Genomic DNA, 21,151 nt, shown 5'->3' with positions numbered 1-21,151 from the left:
GCCCCATTTACACCTGGCACAACAGTTACTGGTAAAATAGGTAAAATATAACAGTTTTAGCTAAATGGTTTAATGAATGCCAGACATATTAACACAGCTTGATCAATAATGAGTTCTCCACAATTACAACATACGGTCATTCGTAGACATGTGCACTACACAGCTATTTTGACTTGATCTGAAGTGCCCAAAGCATTCATGATTTACTTTGGGTTTCAGAGCAAGTAGCATTTGGAGCATCACTGGGACCTTATGAAAATCAGGGTCCATATAACACTGAGATTACCCTGGTTTACAAGGACGTTTTTGCTAATGCTGGGAATGCCTACAACCCAGCAACAGGTATATGTATTACAATTTGCTGCTAGTTAGCACCTGACTGAGATTAGCAATGTAATTAGGATGCAGCCCTGTTTTGGATTATGCATTATGTGCTGTTCTGATGGTCACAGGTATCTTCACTGCACCAGTGAAAGGAGTCTACTACTTCAGCTTCACTGGTCATAATCGCTCCAGCAGGTCCATGAGTCTCAGACTAATGAAGAACGGCCATCAGATGGTGACAGTGTCCAATCATGTTGCAGGTAATCTCTATGAGACCGGAACCAATGGGATGAACCTGCAGCTAGAGAAGGGAGACCACGTGTACATGCGGCTTAGGGAAAACACCTGGATTTTTGATAATAAGAATGACCACAGCACTTTCATTGGCCATTTGCTGTTTCCACTGTAAGAATACGATTGGTTATCTACCCTGTTGTACCCCGGTGTGTATTGTTTTAAAGGGTCATGTTAGCTTCTAATTGTTTGAGAGCAAGAAAATGAAAATTACAAATACCTTGATACCACACACTGAAGTTGTGTCAAAGTCAGCCTAGGCATTTTCTTTTCATTTTGATATTGAAGGTGTCCCTGCTTACTAAGTAACTTACAGACATAGTTACAAAGTGACATACCATAAAATTACGAGTAAATGGTTTGATGAGGGAAGTTTTTTTGACTAATGACTGATATATTTTCATGTAATGTATATCTGTGACATTGAGTACGTTACTAAAGAATGTGAATACTGGGAATGGGCTTCACTTTTGCACTGTTGAAATATTATGCTGTTCCTATATGCAGTAAGCCCTAATTGTCTCTTGAGTGGATGAAATGAAAGATATGTATATGTAGTATGATTGTGTTGTCGATCAGATAATAAACTATTTTAATAAACCTTTTATTATCTACAAAACAACAGCAAACACACACATACCTGAAGAACAACATATTTTATGACACTGAACAGAGTCGTGAAATGTGCACTTTCATTCCCCAGTTCAGTTTATGAAGGCCAGCTATATCAGAAGCCAGAATCAAGGGTTTGGTGTCCCAAAATAACTAAGAGATCATCCATGCTTTTATATCTAGAAAGGGTGGACTACTGCCATGGTCTCTTAACTGGTCTTCCCCCCAAAAAACACTTAACAGCCACAGCTCATTGAAAATGCTAGAGTTTTATACAAGATCAAGAAAACAGAGCACATTACTCCAGTTCTAAAATCCTAACATACAATTAGTCACAAAATAGATTTTAAAGTGCTACCACTAGTCTATAAGTCACTGAATGGTTTGGGCCCAGAATACAACTCTGATAAGTTTAAAAATGTCAAACTGAGTAGGGCCTTAAGATCCATGGATTCAGATCAGCTAGTAGAGCCCAGAGTGCTAATCTAACATGGTGAAGGAGCATTTAGCTGTTATGCTGCATACAACTGGAACAAACTGCCAGAAGATGTTAGATGGGCCCCAAATGAAGCAATATTTTAATTTAATAATATTCTCTTAATTTATTAATATCACTTCTTATTATGTGTGTATATACTGTGTACTGCATATATCATCCTTTGTTGATTTGCACTCTGAGGCGCTTTGCTTTGTTTCAGTTCCTTTTGCTTTTCTTTATGTAGCTAAAGCACAATGCCTCTGTGAATGAAATGTGCTACATAAATAAACTTGCCTTGCCTTGCAGCATGTCATGATGTAAAAGCTTTTCACAGGGTGAAAATAAGGACACGGAACTACATAGTTCACAGCCTGTGCCACTCACGGAAACAAAAGGGGAGTGTTCCAAGAATGTGGTTTAGTGACAAACCTAAGGTAAGTTAAGATTTAAGAACACCATTTTCAACAAGAATGACCAGAAGATTATTCCCTCTCTCTGCTCTGTAAATTGCCATCACCTAATGACCTTTGACCGATGCTCCGTCTTCAGTATAACCTACTAGCCACTTTGCCCAGGTCAGATGTACACCCGCACTCTAACTGCCTGGATTATACACCATTCAGTCTCTCACCAACAAAACTCCTGACCATAAACAAAACAAGATTTTTTACATCTTAGCCCTGTTAGGATTTGTTTTCATCTGTGTATTCTGTCCCTCTGGGAGAGGAGGTGATGATGAACTGCTCTGTTGCACAAGATTGTTAAACTGACTGATCAATCCTCCTTTGAACTACTGGCTGTCAAACTCTGTGGGCCCATTCACAGTAAAGGTCACCTAAGCCATCAAAAGTGTTTCTGAACTTCTGAATTTCTGAACTTTCAACTATGTTTTATGGATGATGGCAATGACAGGCAAGGTTGTAGTTCACAACTACCTGGGAAATCTCTCTGTTCCAGACAAATATATGTGTATCGCATCAGGCCAGTTTGGGCTAGAAATGATGTACAGCCATTTTCTTGGATATTTCACAAAAGATCATCTTGGGAGTCAACCCACCCACTTTGCATGTGGTTTCTGGACCTGGGTAAGGCTGGTGTGTCTGTACCTTTGCTATGTTGTGATGCAGGAAAACTGGACGTGTGTATTAGGACAGTGCAATAATGTGCAGATATCCCCTTTACCTTTTTATAAAAAAGCAAGCCCAAATGTTGAGTGTAGATCATCAAGATGAAGTTGCCTGGGCAACAGCCCATTTGCCCTTTTTGCCTGAGCTGCCCCTCAGAAGGAGGTGAATAAATGACAATACAATAACAATTGTGTTGCTTTTGGCCACGGCCAAACGTTTGTTAGATTGTTGATTGCTTTATCAGGACTGCAGTGTGGTACAGCGTTCTCTATATAAGCACCTGTATACGTTTTAATAGTAAAATTTGTCATGCTTTCATCCTTTTATGATTGAGTAAGAATGCCTTGCCCGGCCACACACAAAGAAGTGAAACACAGTGGAAAGGAAGGTGCCGTGTTGATATTATGTAAGAAACAAATTCAACTAATTTCCCCTTTAGCTAGCTGTCTGTTCTGTGTGTGCACTCAAAAACACAAAGCTTTGAAGGGAGGCGTGAATTCCATTGGCTTTTGAGTTCAAATATATATGATCTTTCGCCAGAATCAAGGATTCTATCAGCGCTTAATACCAGGAGAATATGACTGAAATAGTGCCACAAATGTGTGATTCAACACTCACATCCCGCACTTTGGCAAACAGCTCTTCCAGCCCGTTACAGGATCTCACTAACATAAATCAGTCCCAGCAAACTGAAGTGTTTCCTACTGTCTGAGATGAGCACTTGCTAATCTCGGTTTAGTAGAATGCCATTTTGGTATGTGTGACAGTAGACGAGAAGCAGATGGCAGCAAACGACACCGTGGTTACAGAGATCATTGGTATATCTGCATTTCTCTCAGGAGTACTAAGATCCTTTCTTTGACCATAAGGAAATGAAAATGAATGCAAAGGGAATGTAACAAACAGATTAGACACATGTTAAGATGCTAGTGTAATTTATTGAGTAAATAATGTCTTCAGGATTTTTTTGATACATTTGTTCAGTTCAAACAACAATAACATGAGGATGTTATATGAAGTTTTTTTTAACGAAACATTCAGAATTTCATTATAATGGCAACAGAATATAAAGATTTTTCTTTTTTTTTCAAAACACAAATGTAACCAAACATTTTGGTGATACATTGCTACCAGCTTGTTTGGAGTGTAAAGTATGAAATTTTGCTGGTTTTCAAATAGTTAACTATTCATACAGCATCTTTATTGCAGTGACATGCTGAACTATAAGAGAGGCCTACAGTCTGTAATCATTCATATAATTTATCCTTACTGATTTACCATAGAACTACTGATTCAATTAGATCATGTTAACCCCACACACCAGAAACAGAGTGAAGACATCAAAAGAGCAGACATTGCCATTTTACAGTGGAAACAGCAAATGGCCAATGAAAGTGCTGTGGTGATTGATATTGTCAACAATCCAGGTGTTTGCCCTAAGCCGCATGTACACGTGGTCTCCCATCTCTAGCTGCAGGTTCATCCCATTGGTTGCTGTCTCATAGCGATTACCTGCAGCATGATTGTACACTGTCACCATCTGATGGCCGTTCTTCATTAGTCTGAGACCCATGGACCTGCTGGAGCCATTATGACCAGAGAAGCTGAAGTAGTAGACTCCTTTCACTGGTGCAGTGAAGATACCTGTGACCATCAGAACAGCACATAATGCATAATCCAAAACAGGGCTGCATCCTAATTACATTGCTAATCTCAGTCAGGTGCTAACTGGCAACAAATTGTAGTACATATACCTGTAGCCGGGTTGTAGGCATTCCCAGCATTGGCAAAAACGACCTTGTAAACCAGGGTAATCTCAGTGTTATATGGACCCTGATTTCCATGAGGTCCCAGTGCTGCTCCAAACGCTACTTTCTCTGAAACACAAAGTAACACATGCATGCTTTGGGCACTTCAGATCAAGTCAAAATAGCTGTGTAGTGCACTTGTCTACCTATTACCATATGTTGTTATTGTGGAGAACTCATTATTGATCAAGCTGTGTTAATATGTCTGGCATTCATTAAACCATTTAGCTAAAACTGTTATATTTTACCAGTAACTGTTGTGCCAGGTGTAAATGGGGGCATTTATAAAGCTGTGTTAAAATGTCTATTTTGCTAAAACTTTTATATTTTATCTATACTAGTAACTGTTGTGTTTTACCTGTCGTCCTCTGATTCTCCATTTGGCTCCTGATAAAGCTCTTCAAGGCGTCATTCAGCTCTGTGTCCTCTGCTGCATCCCTTCTCTCTCTCACACTCGCCTCTTTGGCCTCGCTGCCCTGCTGTAGGGCGCGAGCCTCCTGGAAGTCTCCACGCTCACCCAGGCCCTGTGCCCCACACAGAGAGCAGAACAGCAGCAGCAGCAACACAGACAGAGCACTCTTCATCATCATGGACGCCTGAGATGGGTTTCCACTCAGGAGTTCACATCCCAGCCTTATATACAGTCCTGTCAGAGAATTCAGGAAACAAAACTAGGCCATGGTTTTGCAAACCGGTTCCTTTGATAGATTGAGATTAGAAAGCAGTATGCTGTCAGTCAGGCTCAGTGTAGAGGCTGATAAATACTAAGGATCTCACCCAGAACCCTTTCTCACCTCATGGTCCTTGCTACCGAGAGGAGACAGTCAGACAGATCCATGTGATATCTTACAAGCACTTGAAATGATTACATTTTGAATATATCATGAATCTATTGAAATTCATCTAGTCAATTTACTGACTATGCTAAATATGTGATAAATCTAAGACACATCTCTCACTGTAAGGTTTATGCCTTTTGTTATTTCTGTGTTGCAGTGCACTCCGTCCAACAGTATGACAGTAAGTATGACATCAGTACGCAGCACTCATCTCTGTGTACCAAACACAGGCTAGTGTTTTGTTTTCTAACATTCAAACATTCTGATGCTCAAATGAATTGTAATTTCATTGTGTATGAAAAGCACGTAACCGTTTTCTCCGTTATCAGAAGAAGTTTATGGGTAGTCTAACCTATGGTGGTGACTGTCAATGCCCCTTGCCAGTGTGACCACTGTGTATTCACACACTTTGCCCATGATGGGTGAGGGGTGAAGCATTCCACCACTAAAGATTCCCACAGGGGCGGCGCCAGGGGGGGCTAGGGGGTGCTCTAGCTCCCCCTGGATTAGCCATAGCACCCCCAAGAAAATTGTTTATTTATTATTGTTATTTAATTTCATTCTGGGTTATTTATTGTGTGATAATAATATTTAACTCACAAAAGAAAATAAGGACAGATTGAAATGAACAGATTGTTTTAGACACAGAGCAATCATTCTGTCATAACCTATGACCCAACTTTCACGTCGCACGCTTGCATGTTGACGTTACTGGACGGTTGAAGGAGAAAGCGAGCTACTGCGTGGTAGTTTCAAGTGAATATCAACAATGCATCAGTTTTTGCTACCTAAATGTCCATGTTTGGAGGAACGATTAAGAAACAAGAGTGACATAGAAGAAGAAGAAATGCCAGGGGTATCTGGTGTGGATTTTTAAGGAGAGGAACGTTGTGGTCAAGGAGGTCAACCCTCCACCACTACTGACGGTGCTAACCATGGTGCTAGCAGCATCAGTGGCATTAGCATGAACGCTCAGGATGGTCCGAGAAGACCAAAACTCCAGAAATATCCACCTTGCATGTTTGGAGTCCAACAAAGGAGTTTTTGTAAAAGCTGATTGGGACAGTTTGCGTGGTTGGAGTACAATGCAACTAAGGTATTGCTAGCTGTGTAACATTAATGAAAGCTGTCTGATTTGTTGCATGCATTGATTACTCTGTGTCGCTGAAGACTCGTTTCGATTGATTAGCAACGAAGATGCCCTTTTTTGCCGAAGATTTTAACTTTTTGCCATTTTTCTCTTTTTACGATTATTTTTGAGCCGCCTTAAAAAATCAGAGACTCTTTAGCCTAAGACAAGCAGTCTGTCTGTGTGCTAGTATAAGGTTCTATGTGATTACTGATGATTGTGAACTGAAATAATATATACCTTTTTAACGCATTTCTGACTCTTTGATTGTTTTAGTTAATTCTATCTGCTGTTCCAAGATTCATTTCACTCTATCTGACATGGTAGTGGTCACCTGTCGCCCAACTTTAATCCTCACTACCACAAGTGTTTTAAAGTAAGTTAGGTATTTGGGATTGTGGACTCTATAACATGCTGTATGCTTTTTGTCAGTGACCGTCGCAGATGTGCGCGTCTGTCGGAAGAAGCCTAGATGATAATAATACAATCGGTTTATTTAGCGCTTTTCATGGACCCCAAAGACGCTTCAGAGAGCAAACATGTAAAGTTGTTGTAGTAGAGAATCATGTGACACATAGGCTATCACCCTCACTAAAACGCCGAGCTCCCCCATAGCACCTGCAGGAAAAAATGTCTGGCGCCGCCACTGCATATAACTACCAATGTACACTGGCTCCCTATATCACAACGGATTCACTTTGAAATCGTGTTAATGACACTTAAAGCTCTTCATAAACTTTCCGCTGCCTACCTCACATTCCTCCTTCAAAACCTGGAAAGTTAAGACAATATAGCATGCTACTGCACAGCCATCTCAGGTGCCAACACTAAAAGACAGTCTGTGCTGCTGCTGCTGCTGCTCTGCTCTACCGTCTGTTTGGGGCACAGAGGACGAGTGAAGGAGGAGACGACCAGGAGACCAGCGTCCTCCAGCAAGCAGGTGGTGCCGGCGGGAGAGAAGTGAGTGAGGAAAAGCCTTGATAGCTCTGTCTAAAATGTGGGCTTTAAGCCCAGGAACTCAAGACCAGCAACTTTGCACTGGGCTACAAGAACCAGAGCAAGAGGTCCTGATGCATTTACTATGGGCCATGTGACCAACCAGGTCTTGGACCTCTGGTCCTGACCATTCAGCTGGAATTCAGTGTAAATGCTCTTGGTTAAGCCCTGTTTAAGCCTAGCCCAGTACAGTGTAAATGCACCTGTTTAAGCCCTGTCTAAGCCTAGCCCATTACAGTGTAAGTTCGAGCTCCAGGTTTGGCCAACAGTAGCTACTGTGTCGCTGACTGGGTGGTGATGAAGCTGTGTCAGCCGAGGCAGATTGAGGGTCTTTCCTCGTGAGCCAGCTAGAGGAGCAGAGTCCAGATAATGCACAATATAACAGTTATCTATAGTTTTCCAGAACACTCTGGGTCAACATCATTTCACTGTGTTAATTCACACAACCCATATTCCTACAGAAGGCCCCTAACATATCACAGCTGCAGACAAACAAGCCTCCCCTCTGCCCAGAGAGGACAAAGAAAGTGAACTGGCTGGTGAGCTGAGAGAGACTCTGTCTTCCCTCATCATACTACTAGACAAGGTGGTGAGCTGAGAGAGACTCTGTCTTTCCTCATCATACTACTGGACAAGCTGAGGAGTCAAGGTAGGGCCCACTCTGACAGTAAGTCTGCAGAGAGCACCAGTATGAAGCTTCATAACTAGTATCAGTTTGTAAAAAAATGTACAAAGAACAATCCAATGTAACAAACGGATTAGACACATGTTAAGATGCTAGTGTAATTTATTGAGTAAATAATGTCTTCATGATTTTTTTGATACATTTGTTCAGTTCAAACAACAACAACTTGAGGATGTTACACGTAGTTTTTTTTTTACGAAAGATTCAGAATTTCATTATAATGGCAACAGAATATAAAGAATTTTTTTTTTCAAAACACAAGTGTAACCAAACATTTTGGTGATACATTGCTACCAGCTTGTTTGGAGTGTAAAGTATGAAATTTTGCTGGTTTTCAAATAGTTAACTATTCATACAGCATCTTTATTGCAGTGACATGCTGAACTATAAGAGAGGCCTACAGTCTGTAATCATTCATATAATTTATCCTTACTGATTTACCATAGAACTACTGATTCAATTAGATCATGTTAACCCCACACACCAGAAACAGAGTGAAGACCTCAAAAGAGCAGACATTGCCATTTTACAGTGGAAACAGCAAATGGCCAATGAAAGTGCTGTGGTGATTGATATTGTCAAAAATCCAGGTGTTTTCCCTAAGCCGCATGTACACGTGGTCTCCCATCTCTAGCTGCAGGTTCATCCCATTGGTTGCTGTCTCATAGCGATTACCTGCAGGATGATTGAACACTGTCACCATCTGATGGCCATTCTTCATTAGTCTGAGACCCATGGGCTTGCTGGAGTGATTATGACCAGAGAAGCTGAAGTAGTAGACTCCTTTCACTGGTGCAGTGAAGATACCTGTGACCATCAGAACAGCACATAATGCATAATCCAAAACAGGGCTGCATCCTAATTACATTGCTAATCTCAGTCAGGTGCTAACTGGCAACAAATTGTAGTACATATACCTGTAGCCGGGTTGTAGGCATTCCCAGCATTGGCAAAAACGACCTTGTAAACCAGGGTAATCTCAGTGTTATATGGACCCTGACCTCCATGAGGTCCCAGTGCTGCTCCAAATGCTACTTGCTCTGAAACACAAAGTAAATCATGAATGCTTTGGGCACTTCAGATCAAGTCAGAATAGCTGTGTAGTGCACTTGTCTACCTATTACCATATGTTGTAATTGTGGAGAACTCATTATTGATCAAGCTGTGTTAATATGTCTGGCATTCATTAAACCATTTAGCTAAAACTGTTATATTTTACCAGTAACTGTTGTGCCAGGTGTAAATGGGGGCATTTATAAAGCTGTGTTAAAATGTCTATTTTGCTAAAACTTTTATATTTTATCTATACTAGTAACTGTTGTGTTTTACCTGTCGTCCTCTGATTCTCCATTTGGCTCCTGATAAAGCTCTTCAAGGCGTCATTCAGCTCTGTGTCCTCTGCTGCATCCCTTCTCTCTGTGACGGGTGGGAGTGGGATAAGTGAGTCACCTGTTTCCTAGCGAGTCACTTGACACTCCCTTCATGTGACCGGAAGAAACGCAGGTAAATGGCACACCGCAAGTTCATTCTTTTGTTTGAATTAAGAGCGCGGCAAACGCAGTGGTGAGAGCACTGTTGGAATGGGGATTCTGCCGGTGGTGATTTTACGTGAAGCGGGTAAGGAGAAGCGTTCTTTTAAACAGGTTATGCATAGCTCAATTAACATGTAGCCTATGCTTACCGGTGGTTGTGTTTTAAATGGGGTTTTATGACGGTAAATGTGATGTGTATTAAACATTGTAAATTGTGGGATGTAAATGGGAAATGTATGTACTGCTCTGTATTGAATATGCACGTATTGTCTTTGTAGTGCACTGTGCTTAAAATACTTTTGTTCCGGTCTACAGTCTATGCAACAGCACAGACGTACAGGTACTAATTGCATGAATTCTTAAACGATTAGCATTTAAATCTAGTACGTTTGATGGGCATGTGGCTAATGTTTGGTTTGTTACTTACAGGAGTCATTTGTAGCCACTGTTTTTCCCTACCTTAGATTTATATTAAATACGAAATTAGTGGGGTGGAACATTTAAACCACATTCGCTGTTCCAGTGCAACTAGTATTAAGCCAGCAGCTCAAGGCTTGCCTTGGCGGTTATGTTCTGCTACAATGTGTGCCTTTTGACCGTGTGTGTGTGAAACCACCTCCAAGTTGTGTTTGGTTATTTATTTATTTATTGTGTTTGGCTGAGCCTACTCTTTTCTTTTCATTCCTTTGCAGTGAGAGTGCTCTCTTTTGGTGTGATTAATTATGATTTGATAGCTCTGTCACTATTGACATATTCGTGTCCTTTCGTTATCTTAAGTTTGTAGCAGGCATAGTAGCCTAACCGCAGCTCTGGTGCTGCTTGGTATTAGTGGCTTGTGTAAGCACTTTATGGGAATTGTGCAATATTGTATCACTATTTATATACAAGCTATTTATTGCCACACTGATCTTAAGTATTTATTGATAAGCATCTATTTATATCTCTGCCTGCAAATAAGACATCAGAAAATAAAGTGCATTATTTTCATACGCCGCCTCCTTTCCTCATTCATTTAATTGAATAACCCATAGTGGGGAATACCGGGTCCACGACACCCTTGTCCTAGCTAATTCTGATTCTTAGCCAAGCTTCAGTCTGGTATAGGTTACATTTGGCGCTGCGAGCAGGGTAGGAGGTGGTGTGCAATTCTGCCTGGCTACTTGTATATATCTTTGCTTTTTGTTATATTGTTTTTTTTTCCTTTTTCTTTTTGGAGGTGGTTATTCAAAAGGCATTAGATAGGTGGGAAAAACAGTGGTTACCACGAGGAAGATTCATCACACTTCGCTCTCAAGGTTGGCTTTCTCATCGTACAACATGTCTGATACCCTGGAGGAACAGGTTAGGGCTTTGACGGAGCTGGTTAAACAGCTTCAAGCTGATAACCAGCAACTTAGAGGGCAAGCAGGTCCTTCAAATATATCAGACTCTGACCAGGATCTTCCCAACAATCCTACTAGGCCAACCCCTGTTGAGCGTCTGGTGTGTGTACCACGAGAAAGAAAATGTTCAAGGTTTTCGGGTAAAATGTCTGTTGATAATATGTCTGTAGAGGACTGGATTGAGGAAGCAAAGCGGTCATTGGCAGTCCGTTCTATGTCTAAACTTGAGCAGGCTTTGTTTTTGTACGATGTCTTGGATGGGGAAGCTAAGCGGGAGATAAAGTTTAGTCCAGCAGCTGATCGCAATGACCCACAGAGAATTTTTACCATCTTGAAAAATAACTTCCGTTGCTCCAAATCTCTTAATGCTTTGTACCGCCAGTTTTATCACCGCCGGCAGTTTGAAAGTGAATCTGTGAGGGAATATTCCCATGTTTTAATGGAGTTAATGGAACAGATAAAGGAGAGGGACGAGGATTTAGAGCAGTCGGATCGCATCCTCCGTGACCAGTTTGTCGAAGGTCTCCGTAATGATAAACTTCAGGGTGACTTGCTGGATAGAATCTCAGCCAACCAGCGTTTACATTTTAGGGATATACGCAATGAAGCTCTTGATTGGCTTAATAGGCGCACACAGACCACCCCCGAGCCCGTGCATATTCCTGCAATTCCTATGAGGCAGACACTAATGCAGTTACAGCCAGTCCCTCCTCTGAGTTGACAGAGCTGAAGGAGTGCCTTCGCAAACAGCAGTCCCAGCTAGATGCAATTTTAACTCAACTAGGACAGTCACGCAGTATTACCAGTTCCACTTACAGACCGGCAGCAGCTCAGCCTAGGCCCTACAAATTCCAGGCAGATGGGAAGCCCATATGCCTACGTTGTAATCAAGCTGGCCATATAGCTAGAATGTGCAGGGCTTTCATTCCAGGGGGTCAGGGGGTGGCAACACGGAGTGACTACCATGGGGGAGAGCAGATGGGGGCATCCGCCAACAGTGTGATGAGGCAGGAAAACTAGCGCCCTCCGGTGTTGGGAGCTTGGCACCAGGAGGGGGTTTGTTGGGCTCAAAACAGAAGACCTCATCTACTAATACCCGTCTTATTGGAAGTTGTCCAGTCATTGACATTCGTCTTGGGGGTGTACTTACACGCTGCCTCCTCGACACCGGCTCCATGGTAACAACGGTGACTGAGAGCTTTTTCCGGCAGCATGTACAACCTCAGACCACTGAAACAATGCAGCCATGTGATTGGCTACAGCTTAAAGCGGCTAATGGGCTAGCCATTCCCTACTTGGGTTACCTTGAGCTTGACTTAGAGGTGCTGGGCAAAACTCTCCCAAAGATAGGAGTGTTAGTGGTTAGAGATGCACTGGACGCCACCACGCGGCAACAGAAGATATCTGTGCCAGGCCTGCTGGGGATGAACGCTATTAGCCCCTGCTACCAGGAACTGTTCAAGGAACATGGGCAGGATCTTTTCCATTGTCCGCCAGTACAGACCGCGGAGAATGGATGGAAACGAGCTTTATCTGAATGCCAAAGCTTGGAGCGCATCTCTGGCTCTGGGTGCATTGGGAAGGCAGTAGTACAGCCAGGTCCCACCCTTCGTATACCCGCTGGGTGCCTTAAGTTTGTGCAGGCCACCTGCTCTCTTGTCCCAGGTCCTATTATGTCATGCTTTCTCGAGCCCCTGCCCTATGGAGAAGGTCGATTGCCTGTGAATCTCCTTATCTCGTCTGCCTTATTGCCCATTACTCAGGGCAAAGTGAATGTACCAGTGGTTAATGTGGGGACAGAAGATCAGTGGCTCCAACCCCGCACTACACTGGGAACCCTTCACATAGTGGACCCCACCTCGGTGATGGTACAGGTGATGAGCAGGTAGCTCTTGTTCAAGCAGCAGGGGCTAGCACCATAGCTTCGGTAGATTTCAGGGGAGTACATTGGCCAAAACTTTCACTTTTACAACAGCAGGAAGCTAGGGCCCTCCTAGATCAGTACCGAGGGGTATTCAGTGAACATGACGGGGACTTGGGTTGTACAGCACTAGTCCAACATGAGATACACTTAGAGGATATAGCTCCAGTACGGCAACGTTACCGGCGTCTGCCTCCATCTCAGTTTGCACAAGTCAAGGCTCATGTACAAGAACTGGTAGGGAAGGGGATCGTCCAACCTAGTTGTAGTCCATACGCCTCACCTATCGTAGTGGTCCAAAAGAAAGATGGTACAATCCGCCTTTGTGTGGACTATAGACAACTCAATGCCAAAACAAGGAAGGATGCATACCCTCTTCCAAGAATAGAGGAATCCTTGGACGCACTGACAGGTGCCACACTGTTCTCCACTCTAGACCTGGCCTCTGGATACCATCAAGTCCCCATGGCTGAGAGGGATAAAGATAAAACTGCCTTCTGTACACCCTTCGGGTTATTTGAATTTAATCGCATGCCCTTTGGCCTATGTAACGCCCCTAGTACGTTCCAGCGCCTGATGGAACGAATCTTTAGCGACCAAAAGTTTCCACTCCTTGCTGTTGTACTTGGATGATGTCGTGATCTTCTCATCCTCGTTTCAACAGCATTTACAACGGCTAGAAGTGGTCTTAGGTAGGCTCAAAGAAACAACTTAAAACTTAAATTGAGCAAATGCCAATTTTTTTCAAGAGGGAAGTGGCAATATTTAGGGGCATGTTATATCGGCTCGTGGTGTGGCGACTGACCCAGATAAGATCCAGACTGTCCTGCAGTGGAAGCGCCCTACCACCCTGGACCGACCTGCGTTTCATCTTGGGGTTCGCCTCTTATTACCGCAGGTTCGTGGCATGCTTTGCCAAGCATGCAGGGCCTTTACACAAGCTTGTAGCAGAAGTCCAAGGGAAGGGAAAGAAGAGGGGGTGGAGCTAATGCCATGCTGGGAAATCTCTGGAATGACCACTGTGAACAAGCGTTTGAGACACTTAAACAGGAACTTGTAAGTGCCCCAGTCCTCAAGTATGCAGACTTTTCAAAGCCATTTGTCCTTGAAATAGATGCCAGTCACCAGGGCCTGGGATCTGTCTTGTCTCAGGAGGTGGACGGGAAGAGACGACCCCATTGCCTTCGCCAGTAGAACATTGCGGCCATCTGAAAGAAATATGTCGAACTACAGTTCGATGAAGCTAGAGTTTCTGGCATTGAAATGGGCGGTGACGGAGCGGTTCAGAGAATATCTGCTCGGGGCTAAATTTGTTGTCTATACAGACAACAATCCCTTAAGCCACCTGCAGACTGCCAAGTTAGCTGCCGTTGAACAGAGGTGGGCCTCCCAGTTGGCAGTTTTCGACTTTCAGTTGAAATATCGCCCTGGTACAGCAAACCGGAATGCCGACGCCCTGTCACGTCAGAATCGTGATCTGTCCACACAGCTTGTTACAGCCTTGGTCTCTGGCATTACGGTTCCATTGGAGTTAAGGGTGCCTAAGATGCGTCGGGACATTGAGCAGTGGTGCAAAGAATGCGAGCGGTGCACTCTAGCCAAGGGAGTGGTTCCTACTGCCCGCACTTATGCAGGCCACCTATTGGCCACCAAACCCCTGGAAGTTGTCGCCATTGACTTTTCAACCCTGGAAAAAGCCAGTAATGGCTATGAAAATGTCCTCATTGTTACCGATGTGTTTTCCAAATTCACCCAGGCCTACCCAACTGCTAATCAGCAGGCAGAGACTGTGGCCAAGGTTCTTATGGAAAAGTGGTTCTACTCCTTTGGGGTGCCAAAAAGAATCCACTCAGACCAAGGCCGGTCCTTTGAGGGAGAATTGCTGAAGCGCCTGTGCAAGTTGTATGGGATTAACAAAAGCAGAACCACCCCCTATCACCCGCAAGGTAACGGGCAATGTGAACGTTTTAATCGTACACTCCACGACCTTTTACGGACCCTGCCCCCTGAGAAGAAGAAAAGGTGGCCCCAAGCTCTTCCACACTTGCTGTTTGCATACAACACATCTGTCCATCAGTCCACAGGTCACTCCCCATATGAGCTCATGTTTGGGCAGAAGCCCCAACTTCCGGTGGATTTCCTGCTGGGGCTGGGAGCAGAAGATCCAGATAACACACCTCCAACCGCATGGGTAACTACCCACAAAGAACATCTGGCCGAAATCTACGCTGACGCCAAGAGCCGTCTGGAGGCAGCAGCGACCACCAGAGAACGTTACGGTCAGCCTCCACCCCCCCTCCTAGGGAATGCCAGGGTGTATCGTAGAAGCCATCCACTCGGCCGGCATAAAATCCAAGATCTGTGGGACCCAAGAGCATACCGAGTGGTGAAATGCCGGGACGACAAGGGGCTTGTGTATCATATTACACCTGAAGATGGATTGGGTCCAGACACGAATGTCCACCGCTCGGAGTTAAAAGCTCTGCCAGGCCAGGATAAACCACCGGTGGATGCTCTTGTGGACGTTCCATGTGGCACAGCAGAAAATGATGACCGGACCAAAGGCCAATGAAAAGGATGAGGATGAGGTGTGGTTCCAAGTCTACCTAATCAGCCAGATTACAAGGCCTTGCTGTGAAGCTGGACAAGATGGGACACTGGCTGGACAACAAAATGCCCAGCTATTGCCCGTCACAAGGTGACTCGGAAACCCCAAATGACAACAGTAGATGGCACAGGTAGCTCCTCTCCAGAGGTGGGGTCAGACTCACCCGCAAGAAATTATGCCGTCGGGAGAAGACCCAGTGAGACGCTCAAGACTGGGCACGAGCAGGCCAACACTGCACCCCCTTCCGGTTGCCACAGTCAGCTACCCAACACCTGGAGGGCCAACAAACGCCATTCAGTCAGTTAACCTTATCCCCAGCTGTTATTTTAGGCCATGGCATTAGAAAGAATTTGATCACGGTACCGGGACGGTTACCTTTCAAGTGGGGGGAATATGTGACGGGTGGGAGTGGGATAAGTGAGTCACCTGTTTCCTAGCGAGTCACTTGACACTCCCTTCATGTGACCGGAAGAAACGCAGGTAAATGGCACACCGCAAGTTCATTCTTTTGTTTGAATTAAGAGCGCGGCAAGCGCAGTGGTGAGAGCACTGTTGGAATGGGGATTCTGCCGGTGGTGATTTTACGTGAAGCGGGTAAGGAGAAGCGTTCTTTTAAACAGGTTATGCATAGCTCAATTAACATGTAGCCTATGCTTACCGGTGGTTGTGTTTTAAATGGGGTTTTATGACGGTAAATGTGATGTGTATTAAACATTGTAAATTGTGGGATGTAAATGGGAAATGTATGTACTGCTCTGTATTGAATATGCACGTATTGTCTTTGTAGTGCACCGTGCTTAAAATACTTTTGTTCCGGTCTACAGTCTATGCAACAGCACAGACGTACAGGTACTAATTGCATGAATTCTTAAACGATTAGCATTTAAATCTAGTACGTTTGATGGGCATGTGGCTAATGTTTGGTTTGTTACTTACAGGAGTCATTTGTAGCCACTGTTTTTCCCTACCTTAGATTTATATTAAATACGAAATTAGTGGGGTGGAACATTTAAACCACATTCGCTGTTCCAGTGCAACTAGTATTAAGCCAGCAGCTCAAGGCTTGCCTTGGCGGTTATGTTCTGCTACAATGTGTGCCTTTTGACCGTGTGTGTGTGAAACCACCTCCAAGTTGTGTTTGGTTATTTATTTATTTATTGTGTTTGGCTGAGCCTACTCTTTTCTTTTCATTCCTTTGCAGTGAGAGTGCTCTCTTTTGGTGTGATTAATTATGATTTGATAGCTCTGTCACTATTGACATATTCGTGTCCTTTCGTTATCTTAAGTTTGTAGCAGGCATAGTAGCCTAACCGCAGCTCTGGTGCTGCTTGGTATTAGTGGCTTGTGTAAGCACTTTATGGGAATTGTGCAATATTGTATCACTATTTATATACAAGCTATTTATTGCCACACTGATCTTAAGTATTTATTGATAAGCATCTATTTATATCTCTGCCTGCAAATAAGACATCAGAAAATAAAGTGCATTATTTTCATACGCCGCCTCCTTTCCTCATTCATTTAATTGAATAACCCATAGTGGGGAATACCGGGTCCACGACACCCTTGTCCTAGCTAATTCTGATTCTTAGCCAAGCTTCAGTCTGGTATAGGTTACATCTCTCTCACACTCGCCTCTTTGGCCTCGCTGCCCTGCTGTAGGGCGCGAGTCTCCTGGAAGTCTCCACGCTTACCCAGGCCCTGTGCCCCACACAGAGAGCAGAACAGCAGCAGCAGCAACACAGACAGAGCACTCTTCATCATCATGGACGCCTGAGATGGGTTTCCACTCAGGAGTTCACATCCCAGCCTTATATACAGTCCTGTCAGAGAATTCAGGAAACAAAACTAGGCCATGGTTTTGCAAACCGGTTCCTTTGATAGATTGAGATTAGAAAGCAGTATGCTGTCAGTCAGGCTCAGTGTAGAGGCTGATAAATACTAAGGATCTCACCCAGATCCCTTTCTCACCTCATGGTCCTTGCTACCGAGAGGAGACAGTCAGACAGATCCATGTGATATCTTACAAGCACTTGAAATGATTACATTTTGAATATATCATGAATCTATTGAAATTCATCTAGTCAATTTACTGACTATGCTAAATATGTGATAAATCTAAGACACATCTCTCACTGTAAGGTTTATGCCTTTTGTTATTTCTGTGTTGCAGTGCACTCCGTCCAACAGTATGACAGTAAGTATGACATCAGTACGCAGCACTCATCTCTGTGTACCAAACACAGGCTAGTGTTTTGTTTTCTAACATTCAAACATTCTGATGCTCAAATGAATTGTAATTTCATTGTGTATGAAAAGCACGTAACCGTTTTCTCCGTTATCAGAAGAAGTTTATGGGTAGTCTAACCTATGGTGGTGACTGTCAATGCCCCTTGCCAGTGTGACCACTGTGTATTCACACACTTTGCCCATGATGGGTGAGGGGTGAAGCATTCCACCACTAAAGATTCCCACCACACCGCTGGGTATATGGAAATACATATAACTACCAATGTACACTGGCTCCCTATATCACAACGGATTCACTTTGAAATCGTGTTAATGACACTTAAAGCTCTTCACAAACTTTCCGCTGCCTACCTCGCATACCTCCTTCAAAACCTGGAAAGTTAAGACAATATAGCATGCTACTGCACAGCCATCTCAGGTGCCAACACTAAAAGACAGTCTGTGCTGCTGCTGCTGCTGCTCTGCTCTACCGTCTGTTTGGGGCACAGAGGACGAGTGAAGGAGGAGACGACCAGGAGACCAGCGTCCTCCAGCAAGCAGGTGGTGCCGGCGGGAGAGAAGTGAGTGAGGAAAAGCCTTGATAGCTCTGTCTACAATGTGGGCTTAAAGCCCAGGAACTCAAGACCAGCAACTTTGCACTGGGCTACAAGAACCAGAGCAAGAGGTCCTGATGCATTTACTATGGGCCATGTGACCAACCAGGTCTTGGACCTCTGGTCCTGACCATTCAGCTGGAATTCAGTGTAAATGCTCTTGGTTAAGCCCTGTTTAAGCCTAGCCCATTACAGTGTAAGTTCGAGCTCCAGGTTTGGCCAACAGTAGCTACTGTGTCGCTGACTGGGTGGTGATGAAGCTGTGTCAGCCGAGGCAGATTGAGGGTCTTTCCTCGTGAGCCAGCTAGAGGAGCAGAGTCCAGATAATGCACAATATAACAGTTATCTATAGTTTTCCAGAACACTCTGGGTCAACATCATTTCACTGTGTTAATTCACACAACCCATATTCCTACAGAAGGCCCCTAACATATCACAGCTGCAGACAAACAAGCCTTCCCTCTGCCCAGAGAGGACAAAGAAAGTGAACTGGCTAGTGAGCTGAGAGAGACTCTGTCTTCCCTCATCATACTACTAGACAAGGTGGTGAGCTGAGAGAGACTCTGTCTTCCCTCATCATACTACTGGACAAGCTGAGGAGTCAAGGTAGGGCCCACTCTGACAGTAAGTCTGCAGAGAGCACCAGTATGAAGCTTCATAACTAGTATCAGTTTGTAAAAAAAATGTACAAAGAACAATCCTAATAAATACTCTTATTCACACGTATATTTCCGCGATCATACTGGAGTTTCTGAAACACTGAGTTCCAGGCATGATCCAAGAGCAATATTTTCAGCATTGTTGGGACCTGATAGGTTGGTCACAGGTATCTTCACAGTGCCAGTGAGAGGAGTTTACTACTCCATCTTCACTGGCCATAATAATTGGACATGGGCCTGGGACTGTGTAAGAATGTCAAGTGAATGGTAATGTTGACCAGTCATATTGCACACAGCAACCAAAGGGATGAATCGGATGTTGGAGCCGGGAGATCAGGTGCACATACACAGGTGCATACGACTGGATTTTTGATAATGAACATAAGCTCAGCACAACTTTTACCTGACAATTTGTTTGTCAGGTACATGTTAAGATCCATGTTAAGACTAATGTATTCCGCTGCAGGACTGTGACCACTTTACCACCCAAAGGGAGACCATTCAAATGAACCCAAACATGACAAAGAAATCATCTTCTAATGCAATATCACACTAAATCCATTTTCCTGCCCTTAGTTTAACCCTTACATAGAAAAGCACAGGTAGAAAACCAGAGACAAGTGATAGAGATAAGAAAACCAGCAGGGGTGCGAGAAACTCAACCAAATGGAACAATTCGGAAGAGTTCTGGAATGTTGTTAGAGGCACAATCTAACAACAACTAACCATCCAAAGATTTCCATCCTCCTGACAAGATTGTTGTCAGTTCCCAGGCTTCCAGCCAGCCCTCCAGGCTCAGATGATACAGGTCTGACAGGTTTGCTTGGTAAGATTTGTTTTTATACACCATTTCCTGTTCCATTTGAAATGTATGTATATGTCTAAGTACTTGTTATTAACAGCGGGACTTACCAAATGATGGCAGACACACACATCTTAGTGGGCTATGTAGGTAAAAGCTACCGGACTTGCCTTCCAAACCCCAACAACAGCACAGTTGTCACTGATGAACTTGTGGCAGAAGGAGAGGGGAAACAATCAGGAACATGGCAGAGTAAATCATACATGTATCAGGATGAGCATGCTAGCACACATGTGGTCAATGTACACTCTACATACAAACGTAACATTGCATATAATGTTACATACAAAATTGGTGGGGGGGTGGGGAGAGAGCTTTCAAGTATTGTAGAACAGCTTGGTGGGTATACAGTGTGCTCGTAAGGTTTCTATTGCAAAGGTAAGTCAATTAATGGAACAAAAAACGATGTTGATTATTGGAGGAAAATGCTTGCACAGAGTATGGGGTAGAATAAGTGTATGACAGTGTGGTGGGGGTGAGTAGGTGTCGTGAGGGTTTCTACAAGTAGATCAGATGGAGAGTCTGGAGAGACTACAGCAGCATCCCATAGCAAAGATGTTTTTACACAGTCCTGGTCTCTGTAAATGGGAAACAAACAAAGTGGCCTGGACCGAGCCCTACTCTATTCCACCCAATCAAAAATATTGCTTCAGCAGCACTGAAGGGAGACCTGTATTCCATTGGCTTTTCAGTTCAAATACAAACGATCTTTCGCCAGAATCAAGGATTCTATCAGCGCTTAATACCAGGAGAATATGACTGAAATAGTGTCACAAATGTGTGATTCAACACTCACATCCCGCACTTTGGCAAACAGCTCTTCCAGCCCGTTACAGGATCTCACTAACATAAATCAGTCCCAGCAAACTGAAATGTTTCCTACTGTCTGAGATGAGCACTTGCTAATCTCGGTTTAGTAGAATGCCATTTTGGTATGTGTGACAGTAGACGAGAAGCAGATGGCAGCAAACGACACCGTGATTACAGAGATCATTGGTATATCTGCATTTCTCTCAGGAGTACTACGATCCTTTCTTTGACCATAAGGAAAT

At 43.8% G+C, this 21,151-nt stretch overlaps 3 protein-coding genes across 4 annotated transcripts in view; 1 reads left to right on the top strand and 2 right to left on the bottom strand.

The window, feature by feature from the left end:
- LOC116218489 (complement C1q subcomponent subunit B-like) overlaps positions 1–1,218 on the top strand; it is a 4,275-nt gene extending 3,057 nt beyond the window's left edge. For both annotated transcript variants that reach the window (XM_031560380.2, XM_042703071.1), the window contains 2 exons: positions 220–342; positions 453–1,218. In XM_031560380.2, the coding sequence (XP_031416240.1) occupies positions 220–342; positions 453–733 (404 nt within the window). In that variant the 3' untranslated portion in view covers positions 734–1,218. The remainder of the gene's footprint in view (positions 1–219; positions 343–452) is intronic.
- A 2,561-nt stretch (positions 1,219–3,779) lies between these two features.
- LOC105890570 (complement C1q-like protein 4) lies at positions 3,780–5,270 on the bottom strand. The gene is made up of 3 exons (XM_031560061.2): positions 5,002–5,270; positions 4,590–4,712; positions 3,780–4,479 (listed from the first exon to the last, which is right to left on the bottom strand). Exons 1-3 carry the CDS (start codon positions 5,231–5,233, stop codon positions 4,199–4,201), a joined length of 636 nt encoding a protein of 211 aa, XP_031415921.1. The 5' UTR covers positions 5,234–5,270; the 3' UTR covers positions 3,780–4,198.
- Positions 5,271–8,376: 3,106 nt separating this feature from the next.
- Positions 8,377–9,805, bottom strand: LOC116218402 (complement C1q-like protein 4). The gene is made up of 3 exons (XM_031559990.2): positions 9,622–9,805; positions 9,210–9,332; positions 8,377–9,099 (listed from the first exon to the last, which is right to left on the bottom strand). The coding sequence occupies exons 1-3, from the start codon at positions 9,641–9,643 to the stop codon at positions 8,819–8,821; spliced, it is 426 nt and encodes a 141-aa protein (XP_031415850.1). The 5' UTR covers positions 9,644–9,805; the 3' UTR covers positions 8,377–8,818.
- Between the last annotated feature and the right edge of the window lie 11,346 nt (positions 9,806–21,151).

The sequence above is a fragment of the Clupea harengus genome, chromosome 22 (genome assembly GCF_900700415.2).
Source record: "Clupea harengus chromosome 22, Ch_v2.0.2, whole genome shotgun sequence".
NCBI lineage: Eukaryota > Metazoa > Chordata > Actinopteri > Clupeiformes > Clupeidae > Clupea > Clupea harengus.
Note: the sequence above shows the minus strand (reverse complement) of the source record. Positions and strands in the feature narration are given on the sequence as shown.